The sequence below is a fragment of the Nomascus leucogenys genome, chromosome 8 (assembly GCF_006542625.1).
Source record: "Nomascus leucogenys isolate Asia chromosome 8, Asia_NLE_v1, whole genome shotgun sequence".
In the NCBI taxonomy this organism is placed as follows: Eukaryota; Metazoa; Chordata; class Mammalia; order Primates; family Hylobatidae; genus Nomascus; species Nomascus leucogenys.
This window is the reverse complement of record NC_044388.1, coordinates 100,975,568-100,992,839: the sequence shown is the minus strand read 5'-3', so window position 1 is coordinate 100,992,839 and position 17,272 is coordinate 100,975,568. Positions and strand designations below refer to the sequence as shown.

At 54.6% G+C, this 17,272-nt stretch overlaps 2 protein-coding genes across 3 annotated transcripts; one reads left to right on the top strand and one right to left on the bottom strand.

Moving 5' to 3' along the window:
- The first annotated feature begins 163 nt into the window (after positions 1-163).
- On the top strand, positions 164-4,358 carry RPL35 (ribosomal protein L35). Its single transcript, XM_003264123.4, has 4 exons — positions 164-263; positions 619-755; positions 1,976-2,057; positions 4,174-4,358. Exons 1-4 carry the CDS (start codon positions 261-263, stop codon positions 4,321-4,323), a joined length of 372 nt encoding a protein of 123 aa, XP_003264171.1. The 5' UTR covers positions 164-260; the 3' UTR covers positions 4,324-4,358.
- Positions 4,359-4,362: 4 nt separating this feature from the next.
- WDR38 (WD repeat domain 38) lies at positions 4,363-8,830 on the bottom strand. 2 transcript variants are annotated; one of them, XM_003264127.4, is made up of 9 exons: positions 8,653-8,830; positions 7,927-8,047; positions 6,484-6,600; positions 6,281-6,378; positions 5,921-6,001; positions 5,641-5,772; positions 5,357-5,506; positions 4,826-4,873; positions 4,363-4,735 (listed from the first exon to the last, which is right to left on the bottom strand). In XM_003264127.4, the coding sequence occupies exons 1-9, from the start codon at positions 8,719-8,721 to the stop codon at positions 4,607-4,609; spliced, it is 945 nt and encodes a 314-aa protein (XP_003264175.1). In that variant the 5' UTR covers positions 8,722-8,830; the 3' UTR covers positions 4,363-4,606. The 2 variants fall into 2 exon arrangements, with proteins under 2 accessions (XP_003264175.1, XP_012364446.1); XM_012508992.2 differs by having other exon boundaries at positions 4,607-4,735; positions 7,927-8,014; positions 8,653-8,721.
- Between the last annotated feature and the right edge of the window lie 8,442 nt (positions 8,831-17,272).

The window sequence follows — 17,272 nt, the reverse complement described above, 5'->3', positions numbered from 1 at the left end:
GCCTACATCGTGACGCCGACCTGGCTATCGGGGTGCGGTGAATGAGGTGAGCACCACAAGGCGGGGCTCCGGCCCTTCCGGGCGGGGCGGGCAGTACCACGGCGCTCCTCGAGGGCGGGGGAGATGGGGCGGAGCCCCGCTGCGGCGCCATTGGCCGCGCCCGCCACCACCCGGCGGTAGTTGCGGAGGTCAGTCCCGCCTACTTCCTCTTTCGCTCGGAGCGGGCGGTGGCGGTGGCGGCGTCGGCAGCCTGTGCAGCAATGGTGAGAGCGGCGGAATCGGGCGCCATCCGAGCGCTGTGAGGCGCGGGGGTTGGGGAAGGCGGTGCGGGCTGAGCCCCCGGATTCTATCTGCCAGCCGGGCCTGTGGGGCGCCGCGCAGAATGGTCTCGCACCACCACAGCCCGCCTCTTCGCTTGTCTGCCGGGAGAGGCGCGCGGCCCGGGCCTGGGTTACTCTGCCCGAGGCACGGCCGGCGAGGGAGACTGTCCTGAGCCCAGGTTGGGGCTCCGGCGCACTCGTAGTCGATGGCGAGTCGCGCGCCTTTGGGGGCTGGCCACGCAGGTGAAGGGGATATGGCCCCGTGGCCTGGCTGAGCCACACGCTCTCTTGCGCGCAGGCCAAGATCAAGGCTCGAGATCTTCGCGGGAAGAAGAAGGAGGAGCTGCTGAAACAGCTGGACGACCTGAAGGTGGAGCTGTCCCAGCTGCGCGTCGCCAAAGTGACAGGCGGTGCGGCCTCCAAGCTTTCTAAGATGTGAGTGAGGCGGCCGGATCACAGCACTCGTGGGTGGGGAGCACGTGTGTATCGGGATCGTCGGAGGATTTCAAAGTTGGCTTAAGGAGCTGGCCGCTTAGATGCCCACTCCGTGCATCCTGGGGCGCATGGGAGACCCGTTGTGTGCTTAGCCTCTTACCTGCCTTGACCTTGCGGTCCTTGTGCCTGGAGTGCATCCCCGGAGACCCATCTTAATGCTGCCTTCAAAGCCTACCCGGACCCTTTCCTTCCGCTTCCCCCCAACACTTGAGTTTTTAATTCACCTTTCCCCCCTTGGCAGCTTGCACCCTGGAGTGGCAGCGTAAGTTATTTTACATGGCTAAGAGTGCGGGAGACTTGTGAAAGGAACCTGGGTTTGGAGTTCATCAACCTGGGTACAAAGTCCACTTCTCAAAAAAAATTAGATGAGTGTGGTGGTGCAGGCCTGTAGTCCCAGCTACTCTGGAGGCCGAGGCAGGAGGATCACTTGAGGCCAGGAGTTGGGAGGCTGTGATGGGGCCACTGCTCTTCAGTCTGGTTGACAGGTGAGACCCTGTCTCCAAAAAAAAAAAAAAAAAAAAGCTGGTTGCCCTCATTTCCCCCAAACAACCTTAGTAGGGGCAGGGGTGGGAGGATTGGACAAGCACAGTGGCACACTGAATCTTCAAGAACCATGTTGACCAGCCGGCTACTAGGTGACTCCCTCCTCCTGACATGACTACAAATAACTTCTCCCCAGCTCGTTGCTTGCTTCAGTCTCCTGGCTTGTAGTGACTCCACTTTGCAAATGTCTTGTTTCTCTCTCCTGCGATTCCCTAAGCTAGTCTGATTGCCTGGTTTGTGGCATGATTCCCTCCCATCAGCTCATTGAAATTGACATTGGTTGAGTCTTAGCCCTCAGGATAAATTCGTGTTCTGGGATTGAAGGTCTTTTTCTGATCTGCCTCATTTATCCAGCCTGCACTTCCTCATAAAGCCTCTGCTGTCTCAGCTGACACTTTACAGCTCAACAGCATTGGATTCCCTGCCCCATTCCTGGAATGCCCATCCCATGCCCCTCTCTTCCCTCCTCAGACCTCACTCCCAGAACGCCTTCCTCCTGAGTGAATGTGGATGGGCTGATGGGGGAGGCTGCAGCTATCCCTACCCTATGTGGGAGTCCTGAGCCTTGGGAAGTGCTGTGTGTCTTCCTCATCTTCACTGACATCTCTGTTTCGTAGCCGAGTCGTCCGGAAATCCATTGCCCGTGTTCTCACAGTTATTAACCAGACTCAGAAAGAAAACCTCAGGAAATTCTACAAGGTGAGTCTGCCTGGGCATAGGGAGGGTTGGCTGCAGGAAGCCAAGTGCTAGCCGTCCCTGGCCGGGGGCGTGGTAAAGAGGTTTTCCTTGGTGCATGGGCTGAGAGTGGTTAGCCTTCCCAATTTGTTGCTGGGCTCGCTCTTCTACCAGTGTCTTGTGCTGGCATGTGGCTCTGCAGACCACTTCCTCAGGCTACAGATGTCAAGAATTCACTGGGGCTTGGGGTGTCCTGGCTGGAGACTCGGGTTTTGAATCCAGCCTTCCCAGTTGAGTGGCTTGGGCAGTGATGGGACTGGCTGTTGAAGGTTTTCACTGCCTCTTACTGGCACTGGGTGTCAGTCCCTGCCATGCACCTGCCATGCTCATTTTTCAGATGAGGGCCCTGAGGCCTAGACACCCACAATCAATGGTGTGATGGGCCCTGGTTCCAAACCTTACCTTGGGGAGGGTCGGCTTGAGTGTTCCGGGAGGTGTGCACAGGCGTCTGGCCCCCTCTTAGTCTTGAATTTTGATAACCATTTTCTGGTCTTGTCCTTAACATTCATCTTATTAGGGTTCAAGCAGAGAAAACTAGGGGGAGACGGTGTGTGCACATACATCCAATGTATTCTGATGAATGGGCTTAGGTGATTGTGGGGGTTGGCTGGGACTCAGGGCTCAGGTTGAAGCTGCTGTTCCCAGTGGGTACTTGGAGCCTCAGCCCTATGCTTAAGACTTACAGCTGATTGGATCGGGCCTTCTGGGATTACCCAGGATAATCTCCCCCCAAAGTTACCTGATGGGGGTCTTTAATTTTATCTGCAAAATGGTTCCACATCACTACCCAAATTGTGTTTGAATAACTTGAAGGTTTGACACATGGAAAAAGCAGCCATGGCTGATGAAGTGCCACAGGCCTATAACCCCAGCTACTGGGAGGCCGAGGCAGGAGGATGGCTTGAGCCCAGGAGTTAAAAAGTGTAGCCTAGGCAGCATAGTGAGGCCTCATCTCAAAAAAATGAGAAGGGCCATAGTGTGGGTATGTTAGCTGTTCAGGGGACACTAGCACATGTGTGGCAAAAGTAAACCTTTAATGTCAACAGCTACGTGTGTGGCTAGTGGCTGCTCTGTTGGACAGCAGAACTCTAGGGGGTTAGCCAATGTGAAAAGGACAAATGCCTAGCTGGTGCCAGCAGGAGTGAGGGATGTGGGAGGACAAAGACTTTTCTGCTTCCAAGTACCCTCCAGGGCTGGCCCTCATCGTCCAGGATCTTTCTGCAGTCCTGTGCCCACCTGCAGGGGCCTGGGGCCCTGTGACCTCAGAATCCCCCATACCATGGGCCACTTGTTACCTGTTCAGTCTTCCCCCACTAGGCTGGGACCCCTGAGCAGGGACTGGGTCAGATTCTTTGCCAAGCCAGCTCCCAGCACAGGGCCCAGTCCTGAAGGGGGCCCAGGGGACCTTTGCAGAACACAGGAGAGACCAGTAAGAGCTGCCATGGTCTAGAACCCCCTGCTGGAGAACAAGTGGGGCAGGAGTGGGAGCCAAGGATGGAAAGACAGATGATGGCTCTGTGACAGCTGTGGGCAGGGGCCCCAAAGCAGGAAGCAGGTGGGGCAAGTGGCCTTGGCCAGCCAGGCCTCGGAGGCTTGGACGTTCATAGAGGCAGCACCTGGTGGGCCCTCCATAACAGATGGACAGAGTACTGCCTCAGCCCCCGGCACGCTCTTGCTAACCAGAGCTGAGGTAGTGGTAACTACCCCCGGGGCTTGGTGGGTGCTGCGTGCCCCGTACTAGGTTGTCATATGACTGTCCTCGTGACTGGGAATCAGGCAGTGGAAGGAGCACTGAGTTGGGAGTCACTTGACTGAGATGCAAGCCCCAGCTCTTCCACAGCTTTGCCAAGACTTGTACACTCAGCCCAGTAGGTCAGCAGACTTACATGAAATCAGGATGGCCCCACCAGCCTTAGATTTGGGGGGATTAATTGAGCTAGTGATGTGTGTGGCCTGCTGGCAGTCCCATGGTGGCAGCCTCCTCCTGAGTGGCTACGGATGGCCCTCCCCAGCCCCCTTAGCTGCTGCAGTAGCTCCTCAGCCCCAGGTCCTTGGATTCACCCTGCCGTCTGTCTCCCAGGGCAAGAAGTACAAGCCCCTGGACCTGCGGCCTAAGAAGACACGCGCCATGCGCCGCCGGCTCAACAAGCATGAGGAGAATCTGAAGACCAAGAAGCAGCAGCGGAAGGAGCGGCTGTACCCACTGCGGAAGTACGCGGTCAAGGCCTGAGGGGTGCATTGTCAATAAAGCACAGCTGGCTGAGACTGCTTTGTTTCCTGGCACTTCCACTGATTGGGTGGAGGTGGGCGGGTCTGGTTTTGGGGACCAGGTGTCTGATGGGTTCCAGCAAGCGTCCTGCCCATCACAGCTGTCTGCTCTGGTGGGGCCTGGAGAGTCCTAGCCCTGGGGATCTGTTGGATGCTGGCACAGTCACTTTGCGCCTGTGGTGAGAAGCGGTATGCCTGTGTGCCACTGAGGGGAGCGGGTGAGGTCGGCACCATCCGAGGTGGTGTTAGGTTTGAGGGTCCCTGGGTGATCTGGATGTGCGGGATATTTGACGTCTAGTCTGATCAGCAGCTCCAGATACTAAGATTTTCCCATCTGGGGTGAAGGCACAGGTGTGGGCCACATCCAGGACTCCCTGCCAAGAGTAGAGGGTAGGGCTTGAGGTAAGTCCTGCCTTGGGAGAAGCTGTCCACAGCTCCCTCAGTGCCACAGCGCCGTGCTTTACCTTCAGGGTCTCAAGGCACTTTCCTGTGTTGCAGTCCCAGACTTTGACCTGGAAAAGGAGGGGGGCATGTCAGGAGGCCTCACCAGGCCACTGTGCCATCTGAAGCCACCTCCAGCAAAGTGCCAGACAAAATTTGAGATGGAGTCTTCGCCTGAACTCCTGACCTCAGGTGATCCACCTACCTCCACCTCCCAAAGTGCTGGGATTACAGGTGTGAGCCACCGCCCCCCGCCCAAACAACATCTGAACCTCTTGGTGTAGGTTTTGTTTGGGGGCTGTATTTGAAATTGCAGAGCAGGAGTTCCCTTTTGCCTGATGCCATTTGGGTCATGGAAATGTCAATGCAACTACCAATGGGCCAGCCCTAACCTTGGTGCTGGCCATTAGGTAGAGAGGCTGGCACCCGGGTCCTGCCCTTGCCCCCTCCTAGCTAGGGCAAGTGGGGATGTGGGCATTTCTGGAGTGAGTGCTGAGGGCTCCTGGTGGGGTGAGGATGGGTAGGTAGGAGCAGGATGGGCCCGGGGTGGTTACCATGCGGGAATAGCCGGCGCTGGCCAGCCACAGCTCGTCGGCAGAGAAGGCTATGCTCTTCACCCAGGTGACGTGGCCCTTCAGTTGGATAAGCAGGCTGCTGGTTGTGGGCTTCCAGATGTGGATGGTCTTGTCCCAGGAGCCGGATGCCTGGACAGCAGACAGCTCTGATCCCTGGGGTTTCGGGCCTGTGAGCTCACTGGGCCTCTAAGTGGCCTGGGACCCTTCTTAAGGGCCTGGCTGCCAGCAAGGGACCAGCCTGGAACCCAGGACACCCCACTTACCAGGAGGCCAGATGGTGAATAGCACAGGCAGCTGATGTTGCCACTGTGTCCCTCTAGCGCCTGGTGGAAGACTGCTGGGGTCCCCGTCCGCAGGTCCCAGATGCGTACGGTGGAGTCCCAGGAGCCGGTGGCCTGCAGGCAGCTTCTGTGAGTCTGGCCCAGCCAGCTCCCCACTGGCTCTGCACCTAGGCGGGACCCAGAGTCCATCCCCTTCCCACCACTCAGCTCCAAGTGGGTATTGGGCCACTGAGGTGGGGCCCGGGGCAGAGGGTAGGCTCACCAGGCAGTTCACCGTGGGTGAGAAGTCGCTGCTCTGGACGGAGTCGCGGTGCCCGACTAAGAGGCGCAGCATCTGGCCGGACTAGAGAGAGCCCTGAGCATGAGGCAGCAGAGGGCCGCTGGCTACCTGGGCCTTGACAGTCCAGGAAAGGGGGACCTCGTGCAAAAAGCCTGAGGGCTGCAGTGTGCGGGGAGGCCTGGGGAGGCGGCTGTGGCCAGGTGAGGGCAGCCTTGGTTGCCTGCTGTGGGCGTGGGCCATGGGAACCAGTGGAGGATTTGAGCTGGGAGGGCAAGACTGGTGACATCCTCTCTGGAACTGGTCCTTGAATCCCAGACTGGTGGCCCCAGCCCCTCGACGTACCTGCACTTCCCAGAGCATCACCCGCTTGTCCCAGCCACCTGATGCCAGCTGTCTCGAGTCAGGGCTGAAGCTGACTGTCTCCACACTCCGTTGGTGACCTGCAGGCACCAGCCCGGGGTCGGGAAAGAAGGTGACATGACACAGGACACAGCACCATCTGAAAGGGAACGCTGGCCTGGCTGCTTGGCTCCCAGCTCACTCACCCTTCAGGACCCGCAGACACTTCGCTCTTGCCACATTCCACAGGCGGACAGTGTAGTCACAGGAGGCGCTGGCGAAGAGGTGGCCATCGGGGGAGAAGCGGCAGAACTTCACGGGGCCTGGGCGGGTGGCCACAGTCAGGGGACAGAGCACTGCCCGCCACTTCTGCCCACGCAGTCCAATCCTTGCTAATTTCTCCAGCCTCGTCGCCAGCCTCCCCTCACCCAAACTCCAGCTTCCCAGAAATGCCTGGATTTCCATGCCTTGGCCTGGGCTGGGCTGTCAGCCTTGGAGCACCCAACCTCAGTGCCCATCTGAAAAATCAATACCCAATTCAAAGTAGGGACCTCCCAGAAACTTGCCCTAACAACCGCTGCCTGGGTTCACTGCCTCCTTTGAGCTCCAGCCCCTGATTTTCCCTCCTTGCAGCATTAACCAGACTGCCTGTAATTGCCTGATATTTTTTCTTGTCTCCTGAATAATAATTAACAATAGTTATATCTATTGAGTCCTCAAGGGGTGCTAGGTACTTTGCTTGCATCATGCCAATGGAAATGGCTCAGCAAGGTGACAGGACTTGACCAAGCTCACAGTCAAAACAGTGGTAGGCACGACATGGTTGAACCTTAAGTACATCATGCTAAGTGAAATAAGCCAGTCACAAAAAGACAAATACCGTGTGACTCCACTTAGAGGCACCCAGAGAGGTCAGATTCATCGAGACAAAAAGAAAAACAGTGGCTGTCAGGGGCTGGGAGGAGGGAGACTGGGGACTTGTTTAGTGGGGACAGAGGTTCAGTTTTGCAGGAGGAAGAGTTCTGGAGATTGGTGTCACCACAATGTGAAGGTACTGGATTCTCTGAACTGTACACTTGAAAATGGACACAACAAGGCAGGTGCAGTGGCTCACGCCTTTAATCCCAGCACTTTGGGAGGCTGAGAGGTGGGTGGATCGCGAGGTCAGGAGTTCAAGACCAGCCTGGCCAAGATGGTGAAACCCCATCTCTACTAAAAATACAAAAAAATTTGCTGGGCGCGGTGGCAGGTGTCTGTAATCCCAGCTACTCGAGAGGCTGAGGCAGAGAATTGCTTGAACCCAGGAGGCGGAGGTTGCAGTGAGCCGAGGTTGTCCAGCCTGGACGACAGAGAGCGACTGTCATAAAAAATAAAAATAAAAAAGGATGCAACAGAAAGTGTTATGTATGTTACATCACAGTTGTTGTTGGTGTGTGTGTGTGTGTGTGTGTGTGTGTGTGTTTAAAGAAAGATCTGAATCCAGGCCTGTTAGAGTCTAAGCCCCAGCGCCCAGATATCTCATCCCATCTCCCATCCTGCCCAGCCCTGCCTTGCACCCGTGCCCAGCTCATTGGAGGTCACTGCAGTCAGCTCTGCAGCATGCCAGACCCTTGTGCCTCGGTCATCCCGGCCAGGTGTGGGAGCCCCACCTGTGTGGCCACCCAGCCTCCAGAGAAGCTGCCCACTCCGGGTCTCCCAGCCATACACGCAGCCATCCTCTGAGCCTGTGAGCAGCATCTGGCCATCAGGGGAGAAGGCAGAAGAGTTGACCTAGAAACAGAGCACAAAAGCGGTCCCATTCTGGGGAAGAAACCCCTGTCCGCTCATCTCTGACCCCTAAACACTGCCCCCAAGAGTCTGGGGTTGGAGCTTGACTTCAAGCCTCACTCCACCACCAGAGCTCAGAACCCGGGACCCACTGGGCCCTCTCTGGAGCCCCGTAAAGCCAGAGCCTGCAGTTGGAGGCAAGAGCCTTCTCTGGAACCAGAGCCTGGAACCCCAGAGCCAAGAGCCCGTTCCAGAGCTGCAGCTGACAACGCAGAGTCCAGAATCTACTCTAAGCTCTGAGTTCACTTTAGAGCCAGGGCCCCAGAAAACACCAGAGTCAGCAGGGAGCTTTCTGCCCCTCTCGAGGCATAGCCCAGAGCCCGGGGCTCTTTTTAGAGGCAGAGCTTAGAACCTAGAGCTGCTCTGGAGCTGGGGCCCAGCACTAGAGCTGAGAACCTACTCTGATCCTTCTTGGGTTAGCAAAGTCTACTGTGGACTCAATGTTCTGAGCTAGCGCCCAGAGAACATTCTGGAACCCCCACTACACAGAACCAGGAACCACTCTGCATCCAAAGCCGGTAGTCTGGGCACAGCCCGCTGGACCTCACCTCGCCGCCGTGCTGGCCGAAGAATTTCACTCTCCGCACGGCCAGCGTGGCCGGGACCCCGCTGTTCATGGACACCCGGCCCCACCCCGCCCCGGCGGGCTCCCTCCTAGGCGGCCGCGGGACCCCAGGACTGGGCAGAGGAAAGAGGAAACTGTGTACAAGCGGTCTCCATGGTAATCGGGGCGGGGCGTGCAGCCACGGTGGGGTCCCTGCGAAGCCACGAGGACTGACAGGCAGGGCCAGACCGCTTGCAGCTCGGCGGAGGTAGAGCCGCAGCAGGCGGGACCGCGGCGGGCTGGAGAAGGGACTTCCCGCGCCAGCGGCTGCTTGTCCACCCTAGGGCAGCTCTCGCGCGGGGCAACACGGCACACAGAGCGGCCACTAGAGGGCGCGCCAGCCACACGGACCACGCGGCCCAGAGCCCGGCCCCGCGCCCTGCTGACTGCGGACTGCGGACTGCGGACTGCGGACTGCGGACTGCAAAGGGTCCCTGCATCCCTTTGATACAGGGGAGCAACGAGCCTTTCTCCCCATCTGCACAACCGGGAGCATCAGCCCTGCCCCACAGGACTCCAAGGGTGAGCCAAGCACAGGGCCTGGCACACGGTAGATGCCCAAGAGGGCCCCCTCAGGAGCCAATACCCCTTCCGTCCAGGAGCGGCCAGTACTGAGGTTGAGGATGTCCCAGGAGAGCGCTAGGACAGTAGCCAGCTCTGTCCTCCAGGGCGTGGGAGCCAGAGGTAGTGTGTGTAAAGTACATGGCATTAAAAGTGGGGTCACGTCGCTGTTAACATTCCTGGCAGCACAAAATGTGCCATCTGAGGATGGGGTGGAGGCTGGGGCCGGGGGGCAGTGTCCAGGAGCTGCCAGGATCCTTACCGGATAGTGCAATCTGAAGCTTGGAACGAGCAGGATTTGGTTTCATTGTTAATTTTACAGGTGAAGAAACTCACCCGGAGAGCGGGGAGGACTTGCTCAGAGACACTCAGCCAGTAGGAGTGGAACTGGGATTTCAGCCCATGGCTGTCTGACTCTGGGGGTCTGTACTGGGACCACCTGCCATGAACTCCAGGGACCTCGCAGCAGATGTTGAGGTCCACAACTCCTGGTACATCTGGGAAACTGAGGTCCGAAGAGGGCAGGACTTGGCCCAGCCATCTAGCTGGTGCCTCCATGGCAGAGCTGGGGCAGGACCCAGTCTCCCCACTCCCACAGCAGGACAGGGAGGGAACAGAGGACCCCCCCCACCTGCCCCGCCCATGGATTCTAGGCTCCCTGGGGGCAGGGGTGGAGCAGCTGGGCTTTGGGAGCTTCAAACTCAAGAGTTCCCAGCTGCGACTCACACCCCTCCCCCCCAAAACCTCTTTGCCAGAAACTTCTCAGGAGATCCACTGTGCTCCTGCTATTTTAAGTCCCAGACAGTCAGGCGGGTGAGGGAGCGACAATGACAGCTTTGAGGCAGTCCCACTCCATCCCAGATCCCAGAGGGCCTAGGTCACTGTGGGACCCTTCTGAGCTGGGCCTATAAAGCTGTCCCCCCACACCCAGATGTGGCTCCCAGACACAGCTCCTCAGAGCTACTATCCCCTGGCCCTCTGGTTCTCCTGCTCAGGCACCCCCCAACCCATGCCCTGGCCCTGGGCACATTGTCCAGCCACTTGGTTGCTCCTGCTCTATCCAGAGGGCCCAGAACCACCTTCCCCAGCCCAGCCCTTCACTCCCAGAACCCTCAGGGTAGACCTTGTCCACCAGGCCCAATGACTGCTTGGCCGAAGGGGTGGAGCTGGGGTCGAAACCCGTGGGCTTGGCTCAGGCATCTGTAGGTGGAACCACCAACGTGAATGCCAGGGTCCGGAGCATCATCTCCATGGATGAAGTGGTGGAGAAGTTTCTGCCAATTTTCCACCACTGACTATCTCTTCCTTCTCCTCGGGGAGCCTGCCGCCTTCTCTCCTCTATTTGGCCAGGCTATCCAGGGAGAGGGCTCTACCAAGATGTCCAGGATGGATGCCACGCTGGCTTTTCTCACTGTCGCTCCATTCCCTGAAGGGGACTGGAGGTCCTGGGCCAACCTTGCCTCTCCTCAGCTACGCATGTCAACCTTAAAACACCCCACAGGGCCAGGCACGGTGCTTCATGCCGTAATCCTAGCTCTTTGGGAGACCAAGGCAGGCAGATCATTTGAGGCCAGGAGTTCAAGACCAGCCTGGGCAACATGGCGAAACCCCATCTCTACTAAAAACAAATCAACAACAACAACAACAAATCTCTCAAACATCTGCTCGGCAAAAAAAAAAAAAAAAAATCAAAAACAATCAAGGCAGGCAAAAAAGAACCCTCTATTTATTTGGATAAGAAAAGCAAGCAAAACCCCCAAATCTCCAGAGTGGTCAACTCTCCGGAGAGGAAGGGAGGGACTAGAAAAGGCAGGACCCTTGGGGCCTTGAGGAGCCACATTCCAGCTCTAAGCTGGGCAGGGGCCCCAGGTGTCTGTTGAATTGTTCTTAAAGAATCGGCCGCGCCTATCTGGCCCCTGCCTGCCTCTCCTTACTCTTCCTGGCTTCCTTGCCCTGCCCCATTTCTTATCCCCTACCCGAAGTCCTACCCCCAGTCCCGAACAGTTTAGGGGGAGCCAGCGTTTCCTGACCGGTGCCCCAAGAAGCAGAGAATGTTGTTTTGTGGCAAGAGAGGAAGTAGGAGAGAGTTGGAGAGCCTAATTGCCCTGGTTTCTTCCAGGTTCCAGCTCCCAGCTCCAATACCTGAGCTGCTCCTCCTGCCCTCTAGGTTTTTTTTTTTTTTTTTTTTCTAAGATGGAGTCTCTGTCTCCTGGGCTGGCTGGAGTGCAGTGGCGCGATCTGGGTTCACTGCAACCTCCGCCTCCTGGGTTTAAGCAATTCTCCTTCCTCAGCCTCCCGAGTAGCTGGGATTACAGGCACCTGCCACCATGCCCAGCTAATTTTTGTATTTTTAGTAGAGACGGGTTTTCGTCATGTTGGCCAGGCTGGTCTCGAACTCCTGACCTCGTGATCCACCCACCTCGGCCTCCCAAAGTGCTGGGATTACAGGCATGAGCCACCGCGCCGTGCCTGCCCTCCAGGTTTTAAAACATACCTGTTCCCAGCCAGATGCAGTGGCTCACCCCTGTAATTCCAGCACTTTGGGAGGCCGAGGCAGGCAGATCACGAGGTCAGGAGTTCGAGACCAGCCTGGCCAACATGGTGAAACCCCGTCTCTACTAAAAATACAAAATTTAGCCGGACATGTGATCCGCCTGCCTCGGCCTCCCAAAGTGCTGGGATTACAGGCATGAGCCACTGCGCCTGGCCCCTCATTATCCTTCTTAAAAAGTGTGTGGACCAGAACTAGAAGCATGCTCACCGTTTGGACTGACAACCACCAAGCTGAAAGGTACTGCCGCCTCCAGTTTCCTAGACACTCCATCTCTAGTAATGCAGCGTGCATTACTAGAGGCATTTATGTTTCCAAGAGCTATGTTATTCACTGCAAATGCACGAGAGCTTTTTCCCATGAACTGCTGTCCAGCCAGCCCTCCCTCCCCTGTCTGGTATTCACACAATGAGTTCTTCGGAAACGCACGCAAGACCTTACATTATGCTGGTTAAAGGTCATCTTCTTGGCCCCCATTCAGCCGTCTAGTCTTGAAAGCATTTTAAAAGTCCCACTTCTATTGCACAAAGCATTAATTCTGCCGCTGTGGCAGCTGCAAATTTTATGAGCAGGCCTGTGTTCTGGTCCAGATTGGGGAAATGGTCAACATGACAGGGGTAAGAACGGAGCCATGGCTGGGCGTGGTGGCTCACGCCTGTAATCCCAGAACTTCGGGAGGCTGAGGCAGGTACATCACCTGAGGTCAGGAGTTCGAGACCAGCCTGGCCAACATGGTGAAACCCTGTCTCTACTAAAAATACAAAACAACCAGGCATGGTGGCGTGTGCCTGTAATCCCAGCTGCTCGGGAGGCTGAGGCAGGAGAATTGCTTGAACCTGGGAGGCAGAGGTTGCAGTGAGCTGAGATGGTGCCACTGCACTCCAGCCTGGACAATGAGAGCGAAATTCCATCTCAAAAGCAAACAAACAAACAAAAAACAGAGCCCTGTGGTCTATCATTAGAGACCTCCAGTGATTATCTTTTTTGCCTCCATCCATCAGAGCCATGGGCTAACCATGGGGTCGGGGAGGGCACAGTCCCTTAGAAAAGATCCGGGTGGGGAGGAAGGTAATTTATATTCTTTTTTTTTTTTTTTTTTTTGACACAGAGTTTTGCTCTTGTTGCCCAGGTTGGAGTGCAATGGCACAATCTTGGCTCACTGCAACCTCCACCCCCCAGGTTCAAGAGATTCTCCTGCCTCAGCATCCCAAGTAGCTGGGATTACAGGCACCCTCCACCACACCTGGCTAATTTTTGTACTTTTAGTAGAGATGGGGTTTCACCATGTTGGCCAGGCTGGTCTCAAACTCCAGACACCAGGTGATCCACCCACCTCAGCCTCCCAAAGTGCTGAGATTACAGACGTGAGCCACCACACCCTGGCGGTAATGTAGATTCTACCTCAAGCAGGGTTCTCTGGTTGCAAACAACAGAAACCATGGATGGCCAAAAGGGACCAGGAAGCTCTGGGATGACAGATTGGAAAGACAGCAACACTGTTACACCAGGGAAGGGCAGGAAGCAGTGCTACTCACTCGTCCCGGGAGCAGCCCAGCAAATCAGGATCCTCAGAGAGCTTGTGATTGACCCAGCTGGGGTCAGGTACCCACTTCTTGGTGAGGGGCGGGCCGTCCAGATTAAGACCTGGGATTCTTCCCCCACCTCCACCCTGGTCTGTGAATCAATCGGGAAGCTGTAGGTCAGCTTAAAACCAGCTGTCACCTGTGTGGCCTCAGGAGCCAGGCAGCTGCACCCTCATCTGGCTCCATCACCTACCACCTGTGACCTCAGGCCAGTTACCTAATGCTTCCGTGCCTCCTTTTCCTCACCTCTAAAATCAGGATAATAATTAGTACCTGCTGCATGAGGTTGGCTTTGAGGATTAATATATGTAAAGTGCTTGCAACGGCACCTGGTGCACGACGGTTAGCTAGGCTATCATGAAAGCGTTAATCATCTCATGAGTCCACCATTTTTTACTGTAGCCCCAAAGATATCAAGAAAGGCTCCCTGGCCAGGCACGGTGGCTCACAGCTGTAATCCCAGCACTTTGGGAGGCTGAGGCAGGCAGATCCCTTGAGGTCAGGAGTTTGAGACCAGCCTGGCCAACATGGTGAAACTCCATTTCTACTAAAACTGCAAAAATTTATACTAAAAAATGCAAAAAAATATATAGCCGGGCGTAGTGGCATGCACCTGTAGTCCCAGCTACTTGGGAAGCTGAGGCAAGAAAATCGCTTGAACCCAGAAGGCAGAGGTTGCAGTGAGCTGAGATCATGCCACTGCACTCCAGCCTGGTGACAGAGCGAGACCCGATCTCAAAAAAAAAAAAAAAAAAATACAGTTAGATAGAAGGACTAAGTTCTAGTGTTTGATAGCACAGTAAGGTAACTATAGTTTTTTGTTTTGTTTTGTAACAGGATCTTGCCTTGTTGCCCAGGCTGGAGTGAAGTGGCGCAATCACTTCTCACTAAAGCCTTGACCTCTCGGGTTCAAGTGATCCTCCCGCCCAGACTTTTTGAGTAGCTGGGGCTACAGACACGTGCCACCACACCCAACTAATTAAAAAAAAAAATTAGCTGTAGAGCTTACAGTTGTAGAGCTGGAGTCTCACGATGTTGCCCAGGCTAGTCTCAAACTCTTTGGCGCAAGGAATCCTCCCATCTCAGCCTCCTAAATTGCTGAGATTACAGGCATGAGTCACCACACCTGGCCAAGGGCAACTATAGTTAACAAGTTATTGTACGTTACAAAATAGCTAGAAGAGAAGATCTGGAATGTTCCCAACACAAATAACTGATCAATGTTTGAGGTGATGAATTTTCTAATTACCCTGATCTGATCATTACTCATTGTATATATGTCTCAAAATATCACATGTACTTCATAAATATGAACAACTTATGTATCAAAAAAAAAGTCTCATTCTCTTCTCTTGTCTGCCACCATGTGAGACATGTCTTTTGCCCTCTGTCATGATTGTGAGGCCTCCCCAGTCATGTGGAACTCTAAAGAAAACAGGAGGGCTGGGTGCGGTGGCTCACGCCTGTAATCCTGGCACTTTGGGAGGCCCAGGTGGGTGGATAATGAGGTCAGGAGATTGAGACCATCCTGGCCAACATGGTGAAACCCCATCTCTATTAAAAATACAAAAAATTAGCTGGGTGTGGTGACATATGCCTGTAATTCCAGCTACTCAGGAGGCTGAGACAGAGAATTGCTTAAACCTGGGGGGCAGAGGTTGCAGTGAGCCGAGGTCACGCCGCTGCACTCCAGCCTGGGCGACAGAGCAAGACTCTGTTTCAAAAAAAAAAAAAAAAAAAAATTAGCCAGGCATGGTGGCGTGTGCCTGTATCCCCAGCTACTCAGGAGGCTGAGGCAAGAGAATCACTTGAACCCGGGAAGCAGAGGTTGCAGTGAGCCGAGATCATGCCATTGCACTCCAGCCTGGCCCACAAAGCGAGACTGTCTCAAAAAAAAAAAAAAAAGAAAAGAAAAGAAAAGAAAACAGGAGACTGTGACTAAATGAGAATCACAAAGCCAGTTGATTGAAAAGTGTGGAAGCTGCATCTGAAATCAGGGACTTCTAGATTCTGATTCAACTGATGTAGACATTTTGTCACCCAAAGAGCAACCAGAGGACGTGGAAAATGAACCTGAGACAAAATAGAGCATGCTACTAAGGTGCATGAAAAGTGACCAACCACAGCCCTGGAAGAGCTAGTCCCAAATGGAGCACACTCATCCTGTGAAATGAAGGACTGAAGTGAAGCAAGGCGGGTGCAGTGACTGCTATGCTGCTCCATGGCCTCTTTAGGGATTAAACCTTCACGCTCCAGCAACCGGAAGTGTTTCTGCTGATGGTTCACAGCTGAGGACTTTCTCAGGTATTGCCCTAAACTAACAGAAACTGCTTCACTCAAATTTACCTCTTCCCAGGGGGCAGTTTAATTCAATAACTGATCCATGCAGGTGTAGAAAGCAAGTTGTGTGGCTGCCAAACAAGCAAACAAACAGCAAGATAACAACAAAAACAAAAAACTCACCCTTGGGTTCACGGCCGGGCGTGGTAGCTCACGCCTGTAATCCCAGAACTCTGGGAGGCCGAGGCAGTTGGATCATCTGAGGTCAGGAGTTCGAGACCAGCCTGGCCAACATGGCAAAACCCAGTCTCTATTAAAAAGATAAAAAGTTAGTCGGGCGTGGTGGTGCACACCTGTAGTCCCAGCTACTCAGGAGGCTAAGGCAGGAGAATCCCTTGAACCTGGGAGGCAGAGGTTGTGGTGAGGCAAGATCGAGCCATTGCACTCAAGCCTGGGCGACAGAGTGAGACTCCATCTCAGAAAAAAAAAAAAACCTCACACTTGGGTTCAGTATTGAAGGATGTTATCTATAACGGCCACTATTCTTTTAATGGGTTACATCATATTATTCTGTTCTGTTGTGGAGGCCAAAATTAAATAAAGGCATAAACAAAAAAACAAAAAAGCCATTCAGCAGAACATTGACTCAAAAAAAAAAACAAAGATTTTATTTTATGTATTTATGTATTTATTTTAGACAGAGTCTTGTTCTGTTGTCCAGGCTGGAGTGCAGTGTGGCAAGATCTCGGCTCACTGCAACCTCCACCTCCCAGGTTCAAGCGATTCTCCCACCTCAGCCTCCTGAATAGCTGGGATTACAGGCATGCGCCACCAAGCCCAGCTAATTTTTGTATTTTTAGTAGAGACAGGGTTTCACTGTATTGGCCAGGCTGGTTTCTAACTCCCGGCCTCAAGTGATCCACCCGCCTCCACCTTTCAAAGTGCTGGGATTACAGGCATGAGCCACCATGCCCAGCCCTGAAACAAAACAATTTAAAAAGAAATAAAAAAGGAAAACCTCCTATGTTGTGCAGAAATCCAGGTAGCCTGTGTGTGGGTTGGGCCCGGTCACCTGTTATGGAGAGGGACGACAGCAGCTTGGTTCACTTTCCAGTGACCTTCGTCTGCATTGCCAGTCACACTCCATCTTCTGAGCACTCTGAAATCACTTCCTGAACAATCTGCCCCCAACTTTGCTTGGCGAGTCTGGGCTCATGAGTCCATGACTCCTGGGCTCACCCTTCTAGAAGGGTGGGGTGATGGTGCTCTCTTCTCTACTGGCTTCTGGCCTCAGGCCTGTTTTTTTGTTTGTTTCGTTTTGTTTTTGAGATGGGGTTTTGCTCTTGTCACCCAGGTTGGAGTGTAATGGCACGATCTCAGGTCACTGCAACCTCCACCTCCCATGTGGAAGCAATTCTCCTGCCTCAGCCTCCTGAGTAGCTGGGATTACAGGCACGCACCACCACACCTGGCTAATTTTTGTATTTTTAGTAGAGATGGGGTTTCACCATGTTGAACAGGCTGGTCTCGAACTCCTGACCTCAGGTGATCTGCCCGACCTCGGCCTCCCAAAGTGCTGGGATTACAGG

Coding starts and splice junctions, on each gene's coding strand:
- RPL35 (XM_003264123.4), top strand. Junction 756..1,975: donor GCCTCCAAGCTTTCTAAGAT/GTGAGTGAGGCG, acceptor TCTGTTTCGTAG/CCGAGTCGTCCGGAAATCCA. Junction 2,058..4,173: donor ACCTCAGGAAATTCTACAAG/GTGAGTCTGCCT, acceptor TCTGTCTCCCAG/GGCAAGAAGTACAAGCCCCT.
- WDR38 (XM_003264127.4), bottom strand. CDS start 8,721: ATGAACAGCGGGGTCCCGGCCACGCTGGCCGTGCGGAGAGTGAAATTC. Junction 6,601..7,926: donor GAGGCTGGGTGGCCACACAG/GTGGGGCTCCCA, acceptor CCACCCGCCCAG/GCCCCGTGAAGTTCTGCCGC. Junction 4,874..5,356: donor GCGCCGGCTATTCCCGCATG/GTAACCACCCCG, acceptor CTCCTTTTCCAG/GTCAAAGTCTGGGACTGCAA.